Source organism: Rhea pennata, chromosome 6, assembly GCF_028389875.1.
Source record: "Rhea pennata isolate bPtePen1 chromosome 6, bPtePen1.pri, whole genome shotgun sequence".
NCBI classification, from domain to species: domain Eukaryota; kingdom Metazoa; phylum Chordata; class Aves; order Rheiformes; family Rheidae; genus Rhea; species Rhea pennata.
In genome coordinates this window covers 30,398,313-30,413,756 of record NC_084668.1, presented here as the reverse complement: position 1 = coordinate 30,413,756, position 15,444 = coordinate 30,398,313, and the positions used below count along the sequence as shown (strand labels likewise).

The 15,444-nt window shown below is 36.6% G+C and overlaps 1 protein-coding gene across 5 annotated transcripts in view; it reads right to left on the bottom strand.

Annotated features, from left to right (window-relative positions):
• The window catches only part of MYO1B (myosin IB), a 134,056-nt gene that overhangs the window by 38,059 nt on the left and 80,553 nt on the right, over positions 1-15,444 (bottom strand). For all 5 annotated transcript variants that reach the window (XM_062578395.1, XM_062578394.1, XM_062578397.1 and 2 more), the window contains exons 8-13: positions 9,033-9,131; positions 8,568-8,671; positions 7,405-7,552; positions 6,592-6,710; positions 5,705-5,791; positions 5,328-5,393 (exon numbers count right to left, since the gene is read on the bottom strand). In XM_062578395.1, coding sequence (XP_062434379.1) covers positions 5,328-5,393; positions 5,705-5,791; positions 6,592-6,710; positions 7,405-7,552; positions 8,568-8,671; positions 9,033-9,131 — 623 coding nt within the window. The remainder of the gene's footprint in view (positions 1-5,327; positions 5,394-5,704; positions 5,792-6,591; positions 6,711-7,404; positions 7,553-8,567; positions 8,672-9,032; positions 9,132-15,444) is intronic.

The window sequence follows — 15,444 nt, the reverse complement described above, 5'->3', positions numbered from 1 at the left end:
ACAATACTACTGATTTTCTTTTGATCATCACAAGAGACTTCTACATATGCGAAGCAATATAATTGTGCTCTTAGACCATAAATAGAAACGTTGAAGTGCACCACAGACTGTGAGAAGAGAACATGGTTTTAAGGCTGAGTGAGTTGTTTCGGGTTTTTTGGTGGTGGTATTTTTATTTACTGTAGGTTTCCTGTAGAATGTGGTGGATGCCTGTGTGTCTTTGCATGTTCTTGTGGACCTAGCTCAAAAGGAGTTGTGTGAATGGACAGATTCCTCCTCTTTCCTTTTTGAGCCTTCCAGATTTCAACCATAAGTTTTGTCTTGTAGTCTGCATGCCTACACCTCTGATCTTCAGCCCTATTAAACGTGCAAGCAAGGTTTATCCAAGAACCGAAGGCTACGTACTTAAATCCTCTCAGATTGAGCCCCAACAGACCTCTGAGGGCCAAACAGGAACAGTCATGCTCATCCTTGGCTCTTGCAGCCGCACCTCTAGTGCAACCCCACTTCTGACCCAGCTAATAACTGGGGAAGAGATGGCTGCACCCAGGAGTTCAGCGTAAAGCATTCATACTCTCAAATTGACTTCAAAAGGCTTGGCAAGTCTCAAGAAGAAACCTTGTTTGGCAGCTTTACTTTCATAAAACCTGTATTCCAAATCATTACTCTCATCTAATGAACCAGCTACAGCATGGCACCTGAAAATTCAGAATAAAACCTTTAAGCCAACTAGCATAAGCAGTTATTTTATTCCTAAGGTGTAGGCAGGGTCAAGTATTGAAACCTGCTCCATAACCTTCATTTTTACATACTCTAGCTCTTGTCTACACCAGAAATGTACAGAACAGCACCAGAATTTGAAAATAAAATATTCAAACCTACTACAGTAAGTCCCTATTGAAATCTGCCAGACCCTCAATCATCTCCTTTGTACAGCCTTTACTCTTTAATTCATTTTCATAAACCCTAACCCTTCCACAACCCTACACCAACATTTTGCAGACACGTGGAAACCACTTCTGCCCAAAAATACCAAATCAAATATGGAATCAAATGGGGCCAACCCTAAATCTACCCAGCAAGCCTGCAATCTAGTCAACTCTGAATTTGCCAGTGCCACTACCCATAATCCCAGCCCCATCCCAAATCACAGCCTAGGCTGCATACTAAGTGCACACACAGCTGTTCAAAAATTCAGATAAACATACTTGTAGCAATTAGTGTCAGACTTCAACTCATTGCTCAAGCTCCAGCAGCATTACACACAACCAACTTGGTCCTGTAGCCTGTATTTTTGCATTAATCCTAGTCTCTGCATTTTTGTCTACAGACCGTTCACACAGAGATACCTCAAATTTAAGTACTCTGCTTTCCAAACATTCAGTTCCAGCATGCTGCTTACCACAAAGGGCTTGGCAGAATTCAAAAATAAACACAGCTTTACAGCACCTACTTGGTGGAGTGTTTAATCAAGCTTGCTGCCAAACCTATGGAGGCTGAGGATTATCAATAGATTTGAATTCCATAATCTGAGTTTTTGGACAGCCAAGTCCTTAAATCTGTTTTCTGGGATAGCTTTTGGGTTCGTCTGAAAAAGGCCTTTTGTGTTTGATAAAAATGCCAGTCAGCTGAAACCAAGTCCCAAATAGTACGTGCCAATTTTATCAACACTCCAATATCTTTCCACTGTTAAGTTTCAAGAACATTCCAGTTACTTTAAGTAGACTTCTGCTGAAGTAACAGAGCGTTGTGGAAATAACAGCAGACAGTAAATAAAATAATCAAAACCAACTGCAAAATAGTCTCATTTGTACAGACTTCAACTTGCGTATAATAAAGCAGGACTACTATTGTCATCACAACAACAAATTTAGGACTTCTGAGAATGGCAAATTCTGCATTTTTTTTCCACTCTGCTTTTAGACGGAAATATAAGATGATTTAAAGAATCAACCTAAGTAGGATTAAGCCCCAAGAAATAGTTTGCCCTGCTCATTATGAAAAACAACAACAACAACAAAATGTCCCCCAAACCCTTAAATCTGTAGCAAACTAATATTTTTGCAGTAGAATGAGATTATTCTATAATGTACTCTGATAACATTTAAATGAGAACTTCAAGACAGAACAGGTAGCTAGAATATCATTAGCTTATTCTTTCAGTCATCCTCACAGGCAAGTGTAATATTAAAAGCATAGGTTAAAAAAAAGAAAAAGAATCATTCTTTAGTAAACACTGTTTATTTCAGTGGTATTAATCTTCATGTGTAAATACTTTGGATATATATGGAAAACTTGTGCCAACCCTTCTGTTTTCTGATGTGTTCTGCCTCTATCCCCAATTTGTTTATGTCTAGTTGCGATAATAAATAAAGACAGAGAGGGAGAAAATTCTTCTCAGTCCATGAATTTCTTGGGTCATTTCCACTCCTTTATAAAAGTACAGAGGAACATGAGGTCAAAGAACACGCACTAATGATAAAACTATATGCTACCTGAGTAGAGGTATATTTAAAATAGGCCTTTCTACCTTAACCATATTGAATAGCTTATAAATTTAAAATGTACAGGTTTACAGAGAAAGGAGTATTTCAAAGCACTTTTATCAACAAAATTCTTCACACAGATCATGTTAGCTCTAACTGTCAATATGGATATAAAAATCAAAATATGACTACACTTAGTAACTAGTTAGGTTAAAAAGGGGGCTTCACATTTTTAGTCAGTAGTTTTAACTCATCCATAATTAATGGATATATTTATTAGCTGAAGTTTAGCTAACAGCGATATTTTGAATGCTTAGCAATCATATTTATAAAAGTACCCCATGGCAAAACACTGCAAATTCCACTACTCTTTTTATGCCATAAATTTTAAGACATCATTGAATTTTCCTCAGATTAGTGTATTGCATATGTGTTAACATTTCATTCAATTATTGATTGATCAATTGATCAAATATATTGATTATATATTTGATACAATTTTAACAATATATATTTTCTGTAAAGTGGTTATTTAAATCCTGAACAATAATTGTGTTTCAAAAGCATTCCTTCACGATCTTTAATAACTTGTGAGTTTCAATTACTCGTTATAAGACGCCATATAAACATATTCAGCAAGCATCTTGTTAATTGACCTTACTACATGCAGATTCATTCAAGTGACCACAAGAACAATTACACTGTCTATACAGTATTCATTAAGCAATTATTTTACTAAATTTAAGGGTTATAACATTAAATCCCTTGTTCCAACTGAGCTGCAAGGAAGACTAACTTCCTTTTGCACTGAAAGAATATCTTTACTTCTCATTCAGTTAAGAATAGATCCCCCATAACAACTAAAAGTAAAAAATACAAATGTACATGTAGTACTGCATTCAGGTAAATCAGCAGTTTCCAATTAAAAATGACCTGTCTGGAATCTCAGGGACGGCTATATGGGTAGTACCAGAAATACAGCTAATTAAGGATTTTATAATGGATTGTTTTTCTACCATTCAGCCTTTGAATTACAGTACTGTCACACAATCCCAATAGTAAATCTCTACCAGAAACACTAGAGACATGAAACAAAGATTAAATTTTTTTCAAGCATCTTAAAATGAAAATACAAGCTGTGTATATATCCAGTATATGATTTGAATCCAATGATTTAATTTTCAGAAAGACTTCCATTTATTTCTGGGACACTGAATCAAGTCGCTTGGCTAGTGCTCCCACTGCAACTCTTCAATAATGTGAGACCTAGTCCCCTGGTTGAATGCATTTATGACTTTGACCCTGTTGGGTTGCAATGTAAACCTTACTGCACCTTTTCCAATAGACTGAAAGATATTCAGCATTCACAGAACCAAATAATAAACACATTCATTATTTTAAAGTTTTTCAGTTCATCTGAATGGGGAAAGTTATGTTTATATTCAGTATGTAAGGTAACGAAAAACAGCCTTTTATTCATTTTTCTCCTGTAAAACCACATCTCCTACATTCAGCTGCTTATTTTATAACCTTTTAAAATGTTGAACTCCTACAAAACAGAAAATTACATGAGAAACAAGCTTTATATGAACTCTGCAACACCATCACACAAACTCAATTGCTCAATTGGCTTGTGTTGGCTAACGCAGGTTTCCAGCCTCACTATCACTCTACATGTTTACCCTTAATCAAATGTATAAGAAAGAGCTAATTAAAACAAGAATCCTGCCCAAAGCTGTCGGCAGTAACATCCCACTGCCAAGTTTTCTAAAGGTGTATCAATGAGCTTCTCTAAATAGATCTAGTTTTGAGACTTGCATTCAGCCATCTGCCTACTTATAATAGATTTTCATAAATATTCTCGATTTTCATAAATATTCTCATATGTTTAACACAACAAATAACAAGCTAGTAGAATAAATCCTTGAAGCAAGTATTAGCTTTGTCTTTCCTCTTTGGAGAGGTATTTTGATTTGAATAAGCTTTAATGTTATGCTTCTGAAATAAAATATCTCACCTTCCAATATATAATCAGTATTTTTTAGATTCCACTTTCTATACCATTCAACCATGCTCTGTGGACTTTTGAGAAGGATATAGGGAAATGGGTAAGGATTGCACAATGTCTACTGATGTTTCTCTCCCACTGAGTTTCTAGTTTAAGTACTATTCCAGTATTTCCAACTAAGATCTATAAATCTCTTAAAATAAACTGTCCGAATAAGATTTATGAGAACTCCCTGATGTTAAGTTCTTCAACACAATTAATAATTCCTCGTTGATTGTTTTTGTTTTAAAATACCATCAGTCTAAAAATACTATCATAAACAAATAGCAGTGAGCCTCAGCTCATTAGCTAGGAATCAGTACAGAATATTTATCAGTGAACTGAGATGAAATGGAATATAATTCTTCGTTTAATTTTAACAGGGAAAATGTTTAATTCTTGGGTTTTGGGTTTGTTTTTTTTAATAATACAAAGTTGGTTCAAAGATTCACAAAATGCCTCAAGGCAGAGGTAACTGACACTGGTAACTGACATTACCAGCATTTCTCTTGGTAACTGACATTACCAGCATTTCTCTTATGCTCAGAATGTATGTCACAAAAATATATATATTTAGTATACCATCATAAATATTTACTTATGGTGTTAAAAACATGAGTTTGGCTTTCATAAATTTCTGTTGCAATTGCAAGACTTGCTAAGACATCCATCCCTTTTTGGTTTACTTCTCTAGTGTTTTTTGTCCAGAATTATGCACTTAAATGTACTGTGATTATATATTCCTGAACATATAACCTCTTAATGCATGATGGTTTTGATTATAAAGATCTTACCTCAAAAATTTCAAAGCCATAGATGTCCAGCACCCCCATTACCTTCTTTCTCACTTTTGTTTGTGCCTAAAAAAAAAAAAAAAGTTAGTCACCTGTATACTTCATACTAATGTATCTCATAAACAGGCTGTCAAATTGTATAAACTAAAAGATTAAGTACAGTTTCCCAAAACACACTTAGCAAGAGTGTTTTTGTAAGCTTAAAAACAGATCAGAGAGCAACCTGATGAACTGTGATGCAGCAGTTCACCTGAATCCCATGTATTGCCGTATAACCAGGAAAATGAAATTGGCAGGTATCATTTTAGTGTCCTGTTTAACTTAATTCATTTACATTTATTTATTTATTTATTTTTACAGCCATAAAACTATAATACCTTAATGCTTTCATTAATTCTGGTCACCAGCCAAGAAAACAGTCGACTGTACAAATTCTTAGCCAAAGCATCACGGGCATAGTAAGCCTAAACAAAAGAAAGAAGAAACATTATAAATCCTGGTTAATCCCAAACTTGTTGTGTCAGACCAAGATGCTTTGAGCAGACTCAGAGCAGCTCTGGCAGCAGCTCCTCTGACCCAGCAGCCTCCCAGCTGCACCCACAGCACCAGTCTGGTGCCAGGGCTCTCCTGGCCATGCTGTGCCACCTGTTGACAGCAACTTGCTCAGGGCTCCATCTCTCTTCCCACCCTGCCAGGTGCCCTTCAAGACTCCCATTCCTCAGACCAGTCCAAAGCACAGGGACTCAAGAAAGTGTGACCAGAGAAACTACACTCCTGCTAGTCTTAGCTGATGAGACACAGGAAGAAATCCAGTATGCTCTCCCTGGAATAAGTGGCAATCAAACTGGCTTTGTAGTATTACAGAAAGGTAAATTCAAACTGGCAGTAAAAGTTGTTCAACAGCCCAGGGCACACAAATCACACGAAATTATGATTCTACGAAACTACAGCCATTGCTGTAAAAGAAAACAGTCCGCTACACAATACTTTCAAACATTTTGTGCACAACTGTTGTATGCTTGCATCTCATTCAAAACTTTCCTATTCCTCCTCTTTTCAAGATAATTCACATAAGAAAACAAAATATCCAATACATCTGAACATTTAAAGATTGCTGAGGAAAGACACAGTTATGTCAGTGACATGTTTTAATCAGTTCAGCCTGGTCAGTAGTAGTTTTCATATGTGCAGTTATGGTGTACTCATGTAGAATAAATTCCCATTTAAAACAATTCTTTCCTTTAAAATCAGGACCTCTTTTTACCTGAGCCACATTTAGCGTTGTGGAAACTTTTTCTTGTTTAGCTTCAACAGTCCGAAAGCTGAAAGCTCTTTCCAGTACTGACTGGTCTATACCTGTCAACTCACAGATTTCCTTGAGTTCTAACAAGAAAAGGTAGAGTGTAAATACATAAATATAAATAATCCTTTCATATCACTGTGCCCTGCCCCCGAAACTATTAGCTTTTAAATAGTTCAATATTTTCCCCCATTTTTTTTAATGAAATTTCAGTCCTCCGCACTCTCTCCCCCACCAAATAAAATTGTTTTAAAAACATATAGCACGAGGAAACAGGATCCACTGAGTTATTAGCTTTGAAAGTACTATTTGTTTTATTTTTTTGAAGAAATTTTTCTTCCATTTCTCATAGACTATTTTTCCTGAAGAAAAATTTCCAAATGAAAATAAAAGAATTCTTAGAACATATCAATTACAAAAGCATCCCATCTAATGACCAAATGAATCTAAAATAACAGACAGTAATATTCCACTACAAAAGAACTGAAAAACCTCCACTGTAGAATAATCAAACAGTTACAGAAATGCAAAGCAAAGCTTAACACTTCAGTAGGAAGTTTTGTTACAGTGAAAGAAAATGAAAATAATCATTTTTGGAATTCCAAATACAGAGTGATTGAAGTTGAACAGAACTCAACACATATTTACCTGCAGCTGAGTTCTGGAAACAATTTAACTTACCTATAAGGATATCTTACATATGCAGAAACTACAAAATTCATAATGATTTCAGACAAATTGGTGTTTTTTTCCCCTCCATCACCAGCCTCATCTTACCGTTTTTATCTTTGATTTTACTTTCATCTAAGCCATTCACTCGAGATTCAGGTTTAAATTCAATATTTCCCAACTTTAGAACTGCTGCCACCACTTCAAAAATAGACTGTGTTTCATGATCCATAAAACCAACAATCTGCATGGCATTCTGGAAAGGGGTAAAATTATGACATATAAGAATCTAAATCTAAACAGATCATACTTGCAAAATTCACCATCTATCTGTATTAGCGTAAATCAGAAACATTTCGTAAACAATTAAAAAGAACATGAAATAATTATGAGGCTTGGATAAGTAAAATTTAGAATATAAAACAGATATGTATATTTTATATATATATACACATCAGATATAATTTTATCTGGTAATCAAGCTGGCACATCAGGCCAGTTCACTTATATGATTCATGCTAGACCACTGAGAACAATTTGTTAAAAAGTCAAGTAGTACTTTTTTTAGTCACTTAATTTAATTTATAACAGAAGCAAAATTCCCAAAGTCAAGTGAACAGATACTGCTGTCATCTTAGTCCAATAACTACTGGAGTCTAAATTTATATACGCTAGATACATGAACTGGTTGTTTTGTTGTTCTTTGAGTGCAATCAAGCAAAAACAAGATGGTAAATCATTGAGAACCATCTGAGCCCTGTTTTTCTTTTCCTTGGTCAGCATCACCTGGGTCATTAAGCCTAGTCCACTGCCATCACAAGCAACCATACAATATAACTCTTTCCATGATCTGATCAAGGGATCTGGCTGTTTTTGTGCCTGTGCATGTGTCTTTTTTGCCCTCATTGTTTCTACTAGAATAGTCCAGGAGCTTGGTTCTAATATTCAATTTAAACAAGCTTAAAACTAGTTTATAACTATTTATTCTCACACTTTATCTTAAACAGTTTTCGTTCATATGGTATAAAGAACAGAAGAACGTACTATCTCAACCCTCACTTTATTTGGGCAAACCAGCTAAGCTCTTTATGTTGCCTACTTGTAGCTAACCTTTCTTGCGTAAACACCTGCCAGAGAAATGAGTGCTACTCAGTAAAGATGGTCCTCTCAGCCCTGCACGGACACAATTGATCAAACTCAGGGCCTAAGCATTTTCGATTACTACTGAGCACTTTTTTTTGCTTTGGGACCCCATCCAGGTCATTTCTTACCCTCACTGTTCTGAAGTTTGCAGCATCATCCACTCCGTTTACTCTGGCGGAGTCAAGCCCAAGGTAGTTGTATCGACTGAAGTCCCGCTCCAGTTTAAGTTTGCCTAAAAAATGAAATAAAATGCTGTGAGCAGTTCTTTTATTCCCAGAGCATGGAACATTGCATTACTGAATGCCAAGAACTGTTCTTTTTGATAGGATTAGGTTTTCTTTAAGGATCTTCCAATTACAAGCCTTTCAAATAAGAATAGGCTTTCTTCTGTGTGTATAATACATCAGAAAGGCAATTCTGACCCAGACTTCTGGATAGTACCAAATCGTATGTTTACTTTTCGCATTGCAATTGCTGCTATCAGCAATAAGAATAATTTTAAAATACTGCATTTCCAACAAAAAAAATGTGTGGAATTGTAAAAGAAAGAAAGGAAGAATCATATCGGGAAATGGCCTAAGTGCAACACTTACAGAGGAAGTCTTCTGATGCACCAGAGAGTATCTGATAGAAAATATGAAAGTTTCTTTCACCTCTTGGCTGCTTAACAACACGGGACTTCTCTAACAGATCTAAACAAAACAAAAATGAAACGAAATCACAAAAGTTCAGGGAAAAAATGCTTGATCAAAAAAACTTAGCATGAATCTCATCTTTTTGTACTTCATTATCCTCATCAGCAAATTACAGAATAGTAAGTCTTACACACAAGTAATACCACAATTTATCAAATCAGTAAATATTTTCCAAATAAGTTATTTGAGCAAGCCCACTACACTTCTAAATGCTGCAATCTACCAGCTACAAACAAAAATCAGGTCATGGGAGGAAACATGCTCAAAAGACATCCCAATCACTAAACAAGACAAACCACAAAATTAAGATTCGGTAAGAACTGTTTTATGAGAAAAGTTTTCAAAAGAGCTGTAATGGTAAAAGGCCGTGAACACTAAAGATGACTAAATGAAAGGAAAAAGCCAAATAAAAGAAGAATTTAAATGCAATAATCACATAGTGTTTTGAGATACTCAGGTGCATCAGACAGTGAAATAGTTCCCTAAGGGACTGACAGAAGCTTCATCCTAAGACATTTAAAACAAAAATGGAAAGAAAGCACATTGAAAGGTATCACTGCACTGAGTGGTCTGACAAGAAATTTGTTTAGTCCACCACCACTAGTGGTGGCACATTTCTAAGCCTTACCTATACGGTTCAGCACCCTGGTAGACAGTAGAAAGGGATCTACTCACTACGACACTTCAACTCTACATCCTCTTTCCTACAAAAGTGACAACACATGCTGTGTTCAGCTTGCACTGCGCGCTGCAAGGCAAGTCTTAGTGCAACATCAGAGTGGAAAGGGATGTGATGAGAGAAGCTCTGGATGGTTATCAGTGGCACTCAGTTTGGCAGAAAACAGCTCATCTTGTGATCATCAATGAACAGTTGCAGGTGTTTTTGTTCAAAAAAGTATTTTTTACTCTTTTCTCAGTGGCATGCGAGGGCCCCACACCATTTTTTCAGACCGTAAACCCACAGCTCTCAGGATGCAATTTCCCCTTAAGCTGCACATAAGCAGTGATGGGAAGATGTCGATGTTCAGTGCACTGACCCAAGTGCACAGCAAAGGAGCTCTCTATGCGCGCAGGCATCACCCCGCGGGCACTGGCTTACAGCCCCTCCCCAGCTGCGTCCATGCAAGAACACAGCAGCAATGGGGAAATGTCCCCAGCCTGGATGACATGCTTGAAAGAGCTGCCACAAAGGCCACAAAGCTTTCACAAAAGCAAAATTTGGGGAATGCCATTCATTTAAGACATGTGAGATTGTTAAATACTGTAATATCCAGCAAGTAAACTATTCCTTTCCTCAGTTTTTCATTTCTGTTGCTGAAACTGAGCAGCTGGTTTAGTCTTACCAGTAAGAAAATTGGAGGAACCGCTCAGTGCCCTGGAGGCACCAAGTGCATCATAAAACTGACCACCTATTTTTTCACTACTCACCTGGTCACCACAGACCAAAAATAAACCATTCAAATTATTAGCAACCTACTGAAAAGCATACAGAAAACTGCTCATGTTACAAGGTGACACTGAGCAACACTGAACTGGCTGTAGCGCATTGGCTCCCTGATGAGGCTAGACAGAGCTTTACCAAACCCGAATGTCCTCTGTCCCACCTTCGCGTGGGGTGAAGCAGCCAGCGAGCTGTGAGCGCTGCTGGTGAGCACCGCAGCACAGCAGCTGCTCCCAGCCCACAGCCATCAGGCCCGACACGCTCCCCCTTTTGGGCATGAGCTTCCCTACATGTGGAGAACATCTGCCCCAGGCTTTGCTTCTTGAACAGATGAACAAGTAGGAAGACTATAACATATATTTTTGCTGGTTACAGGCAGTATTTTATCTCAAGCCACTGCAATTATCTAGGCTTAAGCACCTTCCCATGCAATAGGAACCAAAGATAAGACTTTAGGCCACAAAATTATAAAAGAATGAGAAAGGTCTTCCAAATAAACCATAGCAAAACATAGCTTGTGCTCTAATAATTAACTAGTGACAACAAGGAGAAAAATCAGTATATCATTATTAATCTTCTGGTTGGCTTACACTAAGATAGTTTCAAGTTTGTAAGAGGCCAGCTAGATTGCTTTCTTCTGCAAGCGTGCCACTGTCTGAGTGAAGGATTTCAGTGCCTGCAGCGGGCGGCACTGAGTGCAGCTCCGCAAGCAGAGCATCCAAAAGGGTGAAGATCGTATCAAGATGAATTCCACTACAACACTGAGTGTGTTGGGGGACCAAGTCAGAAAATTAGTCTTTTTTGAACAAATGTATGTGTTTTTGTATAACTCAATAATCTTATAGTTTTCTTCCTTCCAAATACGTCCATGTTTCAGCATCAGGAAGTTCTGCAAGTGCCCAGTGACAACGTACAGCTACGCCTGAACAAGCTTTTCTTTCTATACTGCCAGGAGTTCATCTTCACTCTAGAATGGGGCAGATTACAGATACATACGTTTGTTTTTCTATTTTATCAGCATCTTTTTTTTTTTTTAAATCATAGATAGCTATGGTATTTACTGCGAGACCCAAAAGGCAAAGAGCAGAAAGCACAATTTGCACCCAGAGCTTTTCACTCTGCCACGAGCGAAGCACTGAACTGTCACCTGTGACAATCACCTCTGCCTGTGATCCCACGTGAGCTTGGAGCTCTCCTCCTCCAATTACCATGGCTCAAACTAAGAGCCATTCTAAGCCTCACTGATGGATACTTCCTCCTCAGTCTGCTCCTCTCTAGTTTTTTAGTTGGGACCTGAAAGGGAGAAGCTGGTTGCCGCTCAGGTATTAATACCTGGGCCAAGAGAAAGGTAAACATGAGACAACCCAGAGTTGTGTTGTCCATAAATGTTCTCAAGTTAAGTGTTGGAATGGAGTGCAGCCAAATTTAAGCTCAAATAACTTCAGCTCCCACGGTGGCTACGCATACTTCAGGAAATGGTTGTATTTTCAAAGGATATTGAAGTAACGTAGTTTGTGAGGCTGTTCAGCTTATCTGGGTTTAAAAACATTCTATGTATAAATTTACACAAATACTGTCATAAAACCTTAGCTACAAAGTCCTGGCAAAATATTATGTGTAAGCCTTCTTCTAATTACATGTATGCCTTCAGGAGGTTTGAGAAACAGTTTCCTGAGCATATGTTAAATTAGTTATGTTAGGACAACTGTCTTTGATTTTTCTCTGTGGTTTATTTCATTTATATATATTTCAGAAGCAAGAAGTTTAACTAATTAACAACTAGCTTTCCAAAGTCCAATGTTCCATATTCTGTCAGCCTGGATAATTGAAGAAAAAAAGCAGATACTGGACGAAGGTCAGGTATTCACCTTAACAAAGCAGTCATTATCAATTCTTTTTAAAACTGTGTTCGTTTTCTTCTCTTTTTCTTTTCTTTCTGTCCACACACAGACTTAGATCAGACTCGTAGAAAAGATCCAAACCATCTGCCCTGCTCTTAGGAAATTGGATTTTTCCCCCTTTGTTTGGCCTACTGGCATTTTACTCAATCAACCCACTGCATTTACTTTAAAGTAACTATTGCACAATCAATAACTTTTATATTCACTCTCACGTGATTACAAAAATCTGTGGATTGAAGAAGATTCAAAGATGCACATCAGATTTGTGCACACATTCATTTGATAATACTAAAAGGTTTACAGCAGCATGTGTAGACAGCTGTTGCCTATGTATATAAATATATGCACAAACAAAAGAGAGAACTCCATGTATATTACATTTTATTAAATATATTGTATAAATTATATATGGGGAATACACAGAACTATCTAGAGAGAATTTACAGATTTGTATATAATATATAGGTGCATTATATACTCTTTCTGCATTACCTAACATTGCTTCTATTTGAAAAGAAACATCTAACATGTTTCCTGTATCGAAGCAACTGCAAAATTAAACTGCTTTGGAAAGGTCAACTCTGAAAATAAATCGAATTTTAAATCACTGCCAGGTTGCCAAATAATATTCTTAAAGCATTTTGTTTTAATATCCATTTATCCAAATGACTCAAAATCCCTCAGGTTCTGAACATTGCTCATTATTCCTAAATAACACTGGCTTTAAATGCAAGAGATCCATACATGCATCCTGCAAAATCATTCAACTGAACTCAACTTAAACAACAAAAAACCCAAAGGATGCCCAATATTTCTGCAAACTATGACACCCAAATTTACAAGATCTGTTTTCGGTCACTTAGGCCGTGGATCTGATTGATACAGAAATATTTGAGATACTTGCATTTTTTGAAATATATTAGAGACTGAATCCGCATTCAAGAAAGGAGTGAGTAAACATCACAAGAAAAAATGTCATCACCACGCTGGGACATTCTGAATGATACACAATAAATTATTTTTAGTCATTTTCTCTTCAACCAGCCACAACCAAGGATCTTTTTGCCTATTCAAATTTACAGAAAATTTTCTAGTCACAGTTTACACCGACATTATGTTAAGTCAAAACAATTGTTTTCTGTTTTCCCACCTTGATTCTTTTCTGTCAAAAATGTCACTGATGACAAATAAAACACAACAGTGGTTTTTCAAGAGCCTTTTCGGTAGTATTCCCACCCAGTTTATAATGATACTCTCCTGAATGAAACAATGCAAAATTGCACCAGACAATAAAAAACTACCAGATGGAGAGCATGTAGAGTGAAAAACAATGACTGCACAATTTTAAGAGTACTAAATCCTGATTGCTTAAGTGATAAGTGACCTTTAAAAATGAGCTAATCAAAATATTTAGGATTTTTCTAAAAAGGAACTTCCTAATGTAGGCAAAACAATTGTGTAAACAATTGTGTAAAAGGTGGGAATTTTGCTAAATGAAACACTAATGGAGAAGTTAGAACAAGTTAAGATTAAAAAAATAAATGAGAAAGTATCTCTTTCCAGAATGTCTATTTGTAAAAATCCTACGTAATAGTTCCCCAAGCAAAGGAAATTACTAATAACAATCATATGACTAAAATCAACAGCCTGAGTTGTTGCTTTCTCAGTAAATGAGTAATTACTTTGTTTTTTAAAAATGAAGGAACAAGTTTTAAAGAACAAGTTACCACTAACATACTGCTATCATAAACATTGTTGCTTTAGATAAAGATCATGGCTTTCTTTCATGCTGTTTTGGAAGAAAGTGGACAAGTAAGGACCTTTCTTTCATGATAGTCAAAGTCCATCATTTGGACTTTAAAGACATTGTACTGGTTAAAAATGGCTTTTCAAAAGCAGGTATTACATACATGGTACTTCATATGCACCACTGTTAACTTTCTAGTTAATCATTAAGGCAGTGAAGGGCTTAGGCTGATTAGGAAAGATCATCCAATGCTAAAAAGCTGGATATCTTTCAGGAGGTAATCCCAGCTGAAATGTGAAAATTTAAGATTTACAAATATTCTGGGTAAAAATAGTAAGATCCATGTTTTCTATAAAATTCAGCGTGCACAAAAATAGTCACAAATTAACTAACCCAGTGCACACAGAAACATCACCTAGAGTACAAAACAGATACAACATTTGTGGGTGAACAGTCACATTCTGGAGCTGTACAAACTACTGCAATTAACACCTATTACTTTAATAATAAGCATACTCATTTTTACATGAAATACATATTATGCTGTTATTAGAGGTGGAAAAGAAACAATTGCTCTCCTTTCTTCTGCTCCCATCCCCATTAACATGATAGTATTAATAAATGGGAAAATTAAGAACAGTGTTGATGGTTTCTGTAATTTATTTCCATAGGATTACACTCAGGCAAAAGCAAATTTACTACCAAACCCTCCAAGTGCCTTTCTTCACAAGTTCTCTGAAAAAAACACCCTTTGTATAAGCTCTCACAAGACTGTTCACTATCCAACCAGCAGCTGGATAGGCTTCTTTGTAGCTGAATCCTTATCCTTAAAAAATAAAAGCTCACTGATGGGTGCCACAAGAATTGTACCTGTGCAGGTCACAACAGGACCAACCACTTGCTAAGGGAGTCACAGGCAGAGCATGCTTCAGACTCTTTTGGCACCTAACAAATCTGTGCCTCTAAAGTACTGGGCTTACTAAGGACATGATTTGGTCAGACATCTTCACTGTTAGATTTCTGGAGTTCAGACAGAAGGAGAATTTTAATGACATAAGTTGCCCTACATTTTCTTACTACAGAGCATAGATAAAATTGAATCAACCAGCCTTTCACAGAGATTCATAACATTCAGAATAGGACAGGTGAGAGCATTTCCAGTAAGACCTTGTAACCTGACGGTTCTCTGCTTATCTGAAACAATCTGATAAAATTAGTGGT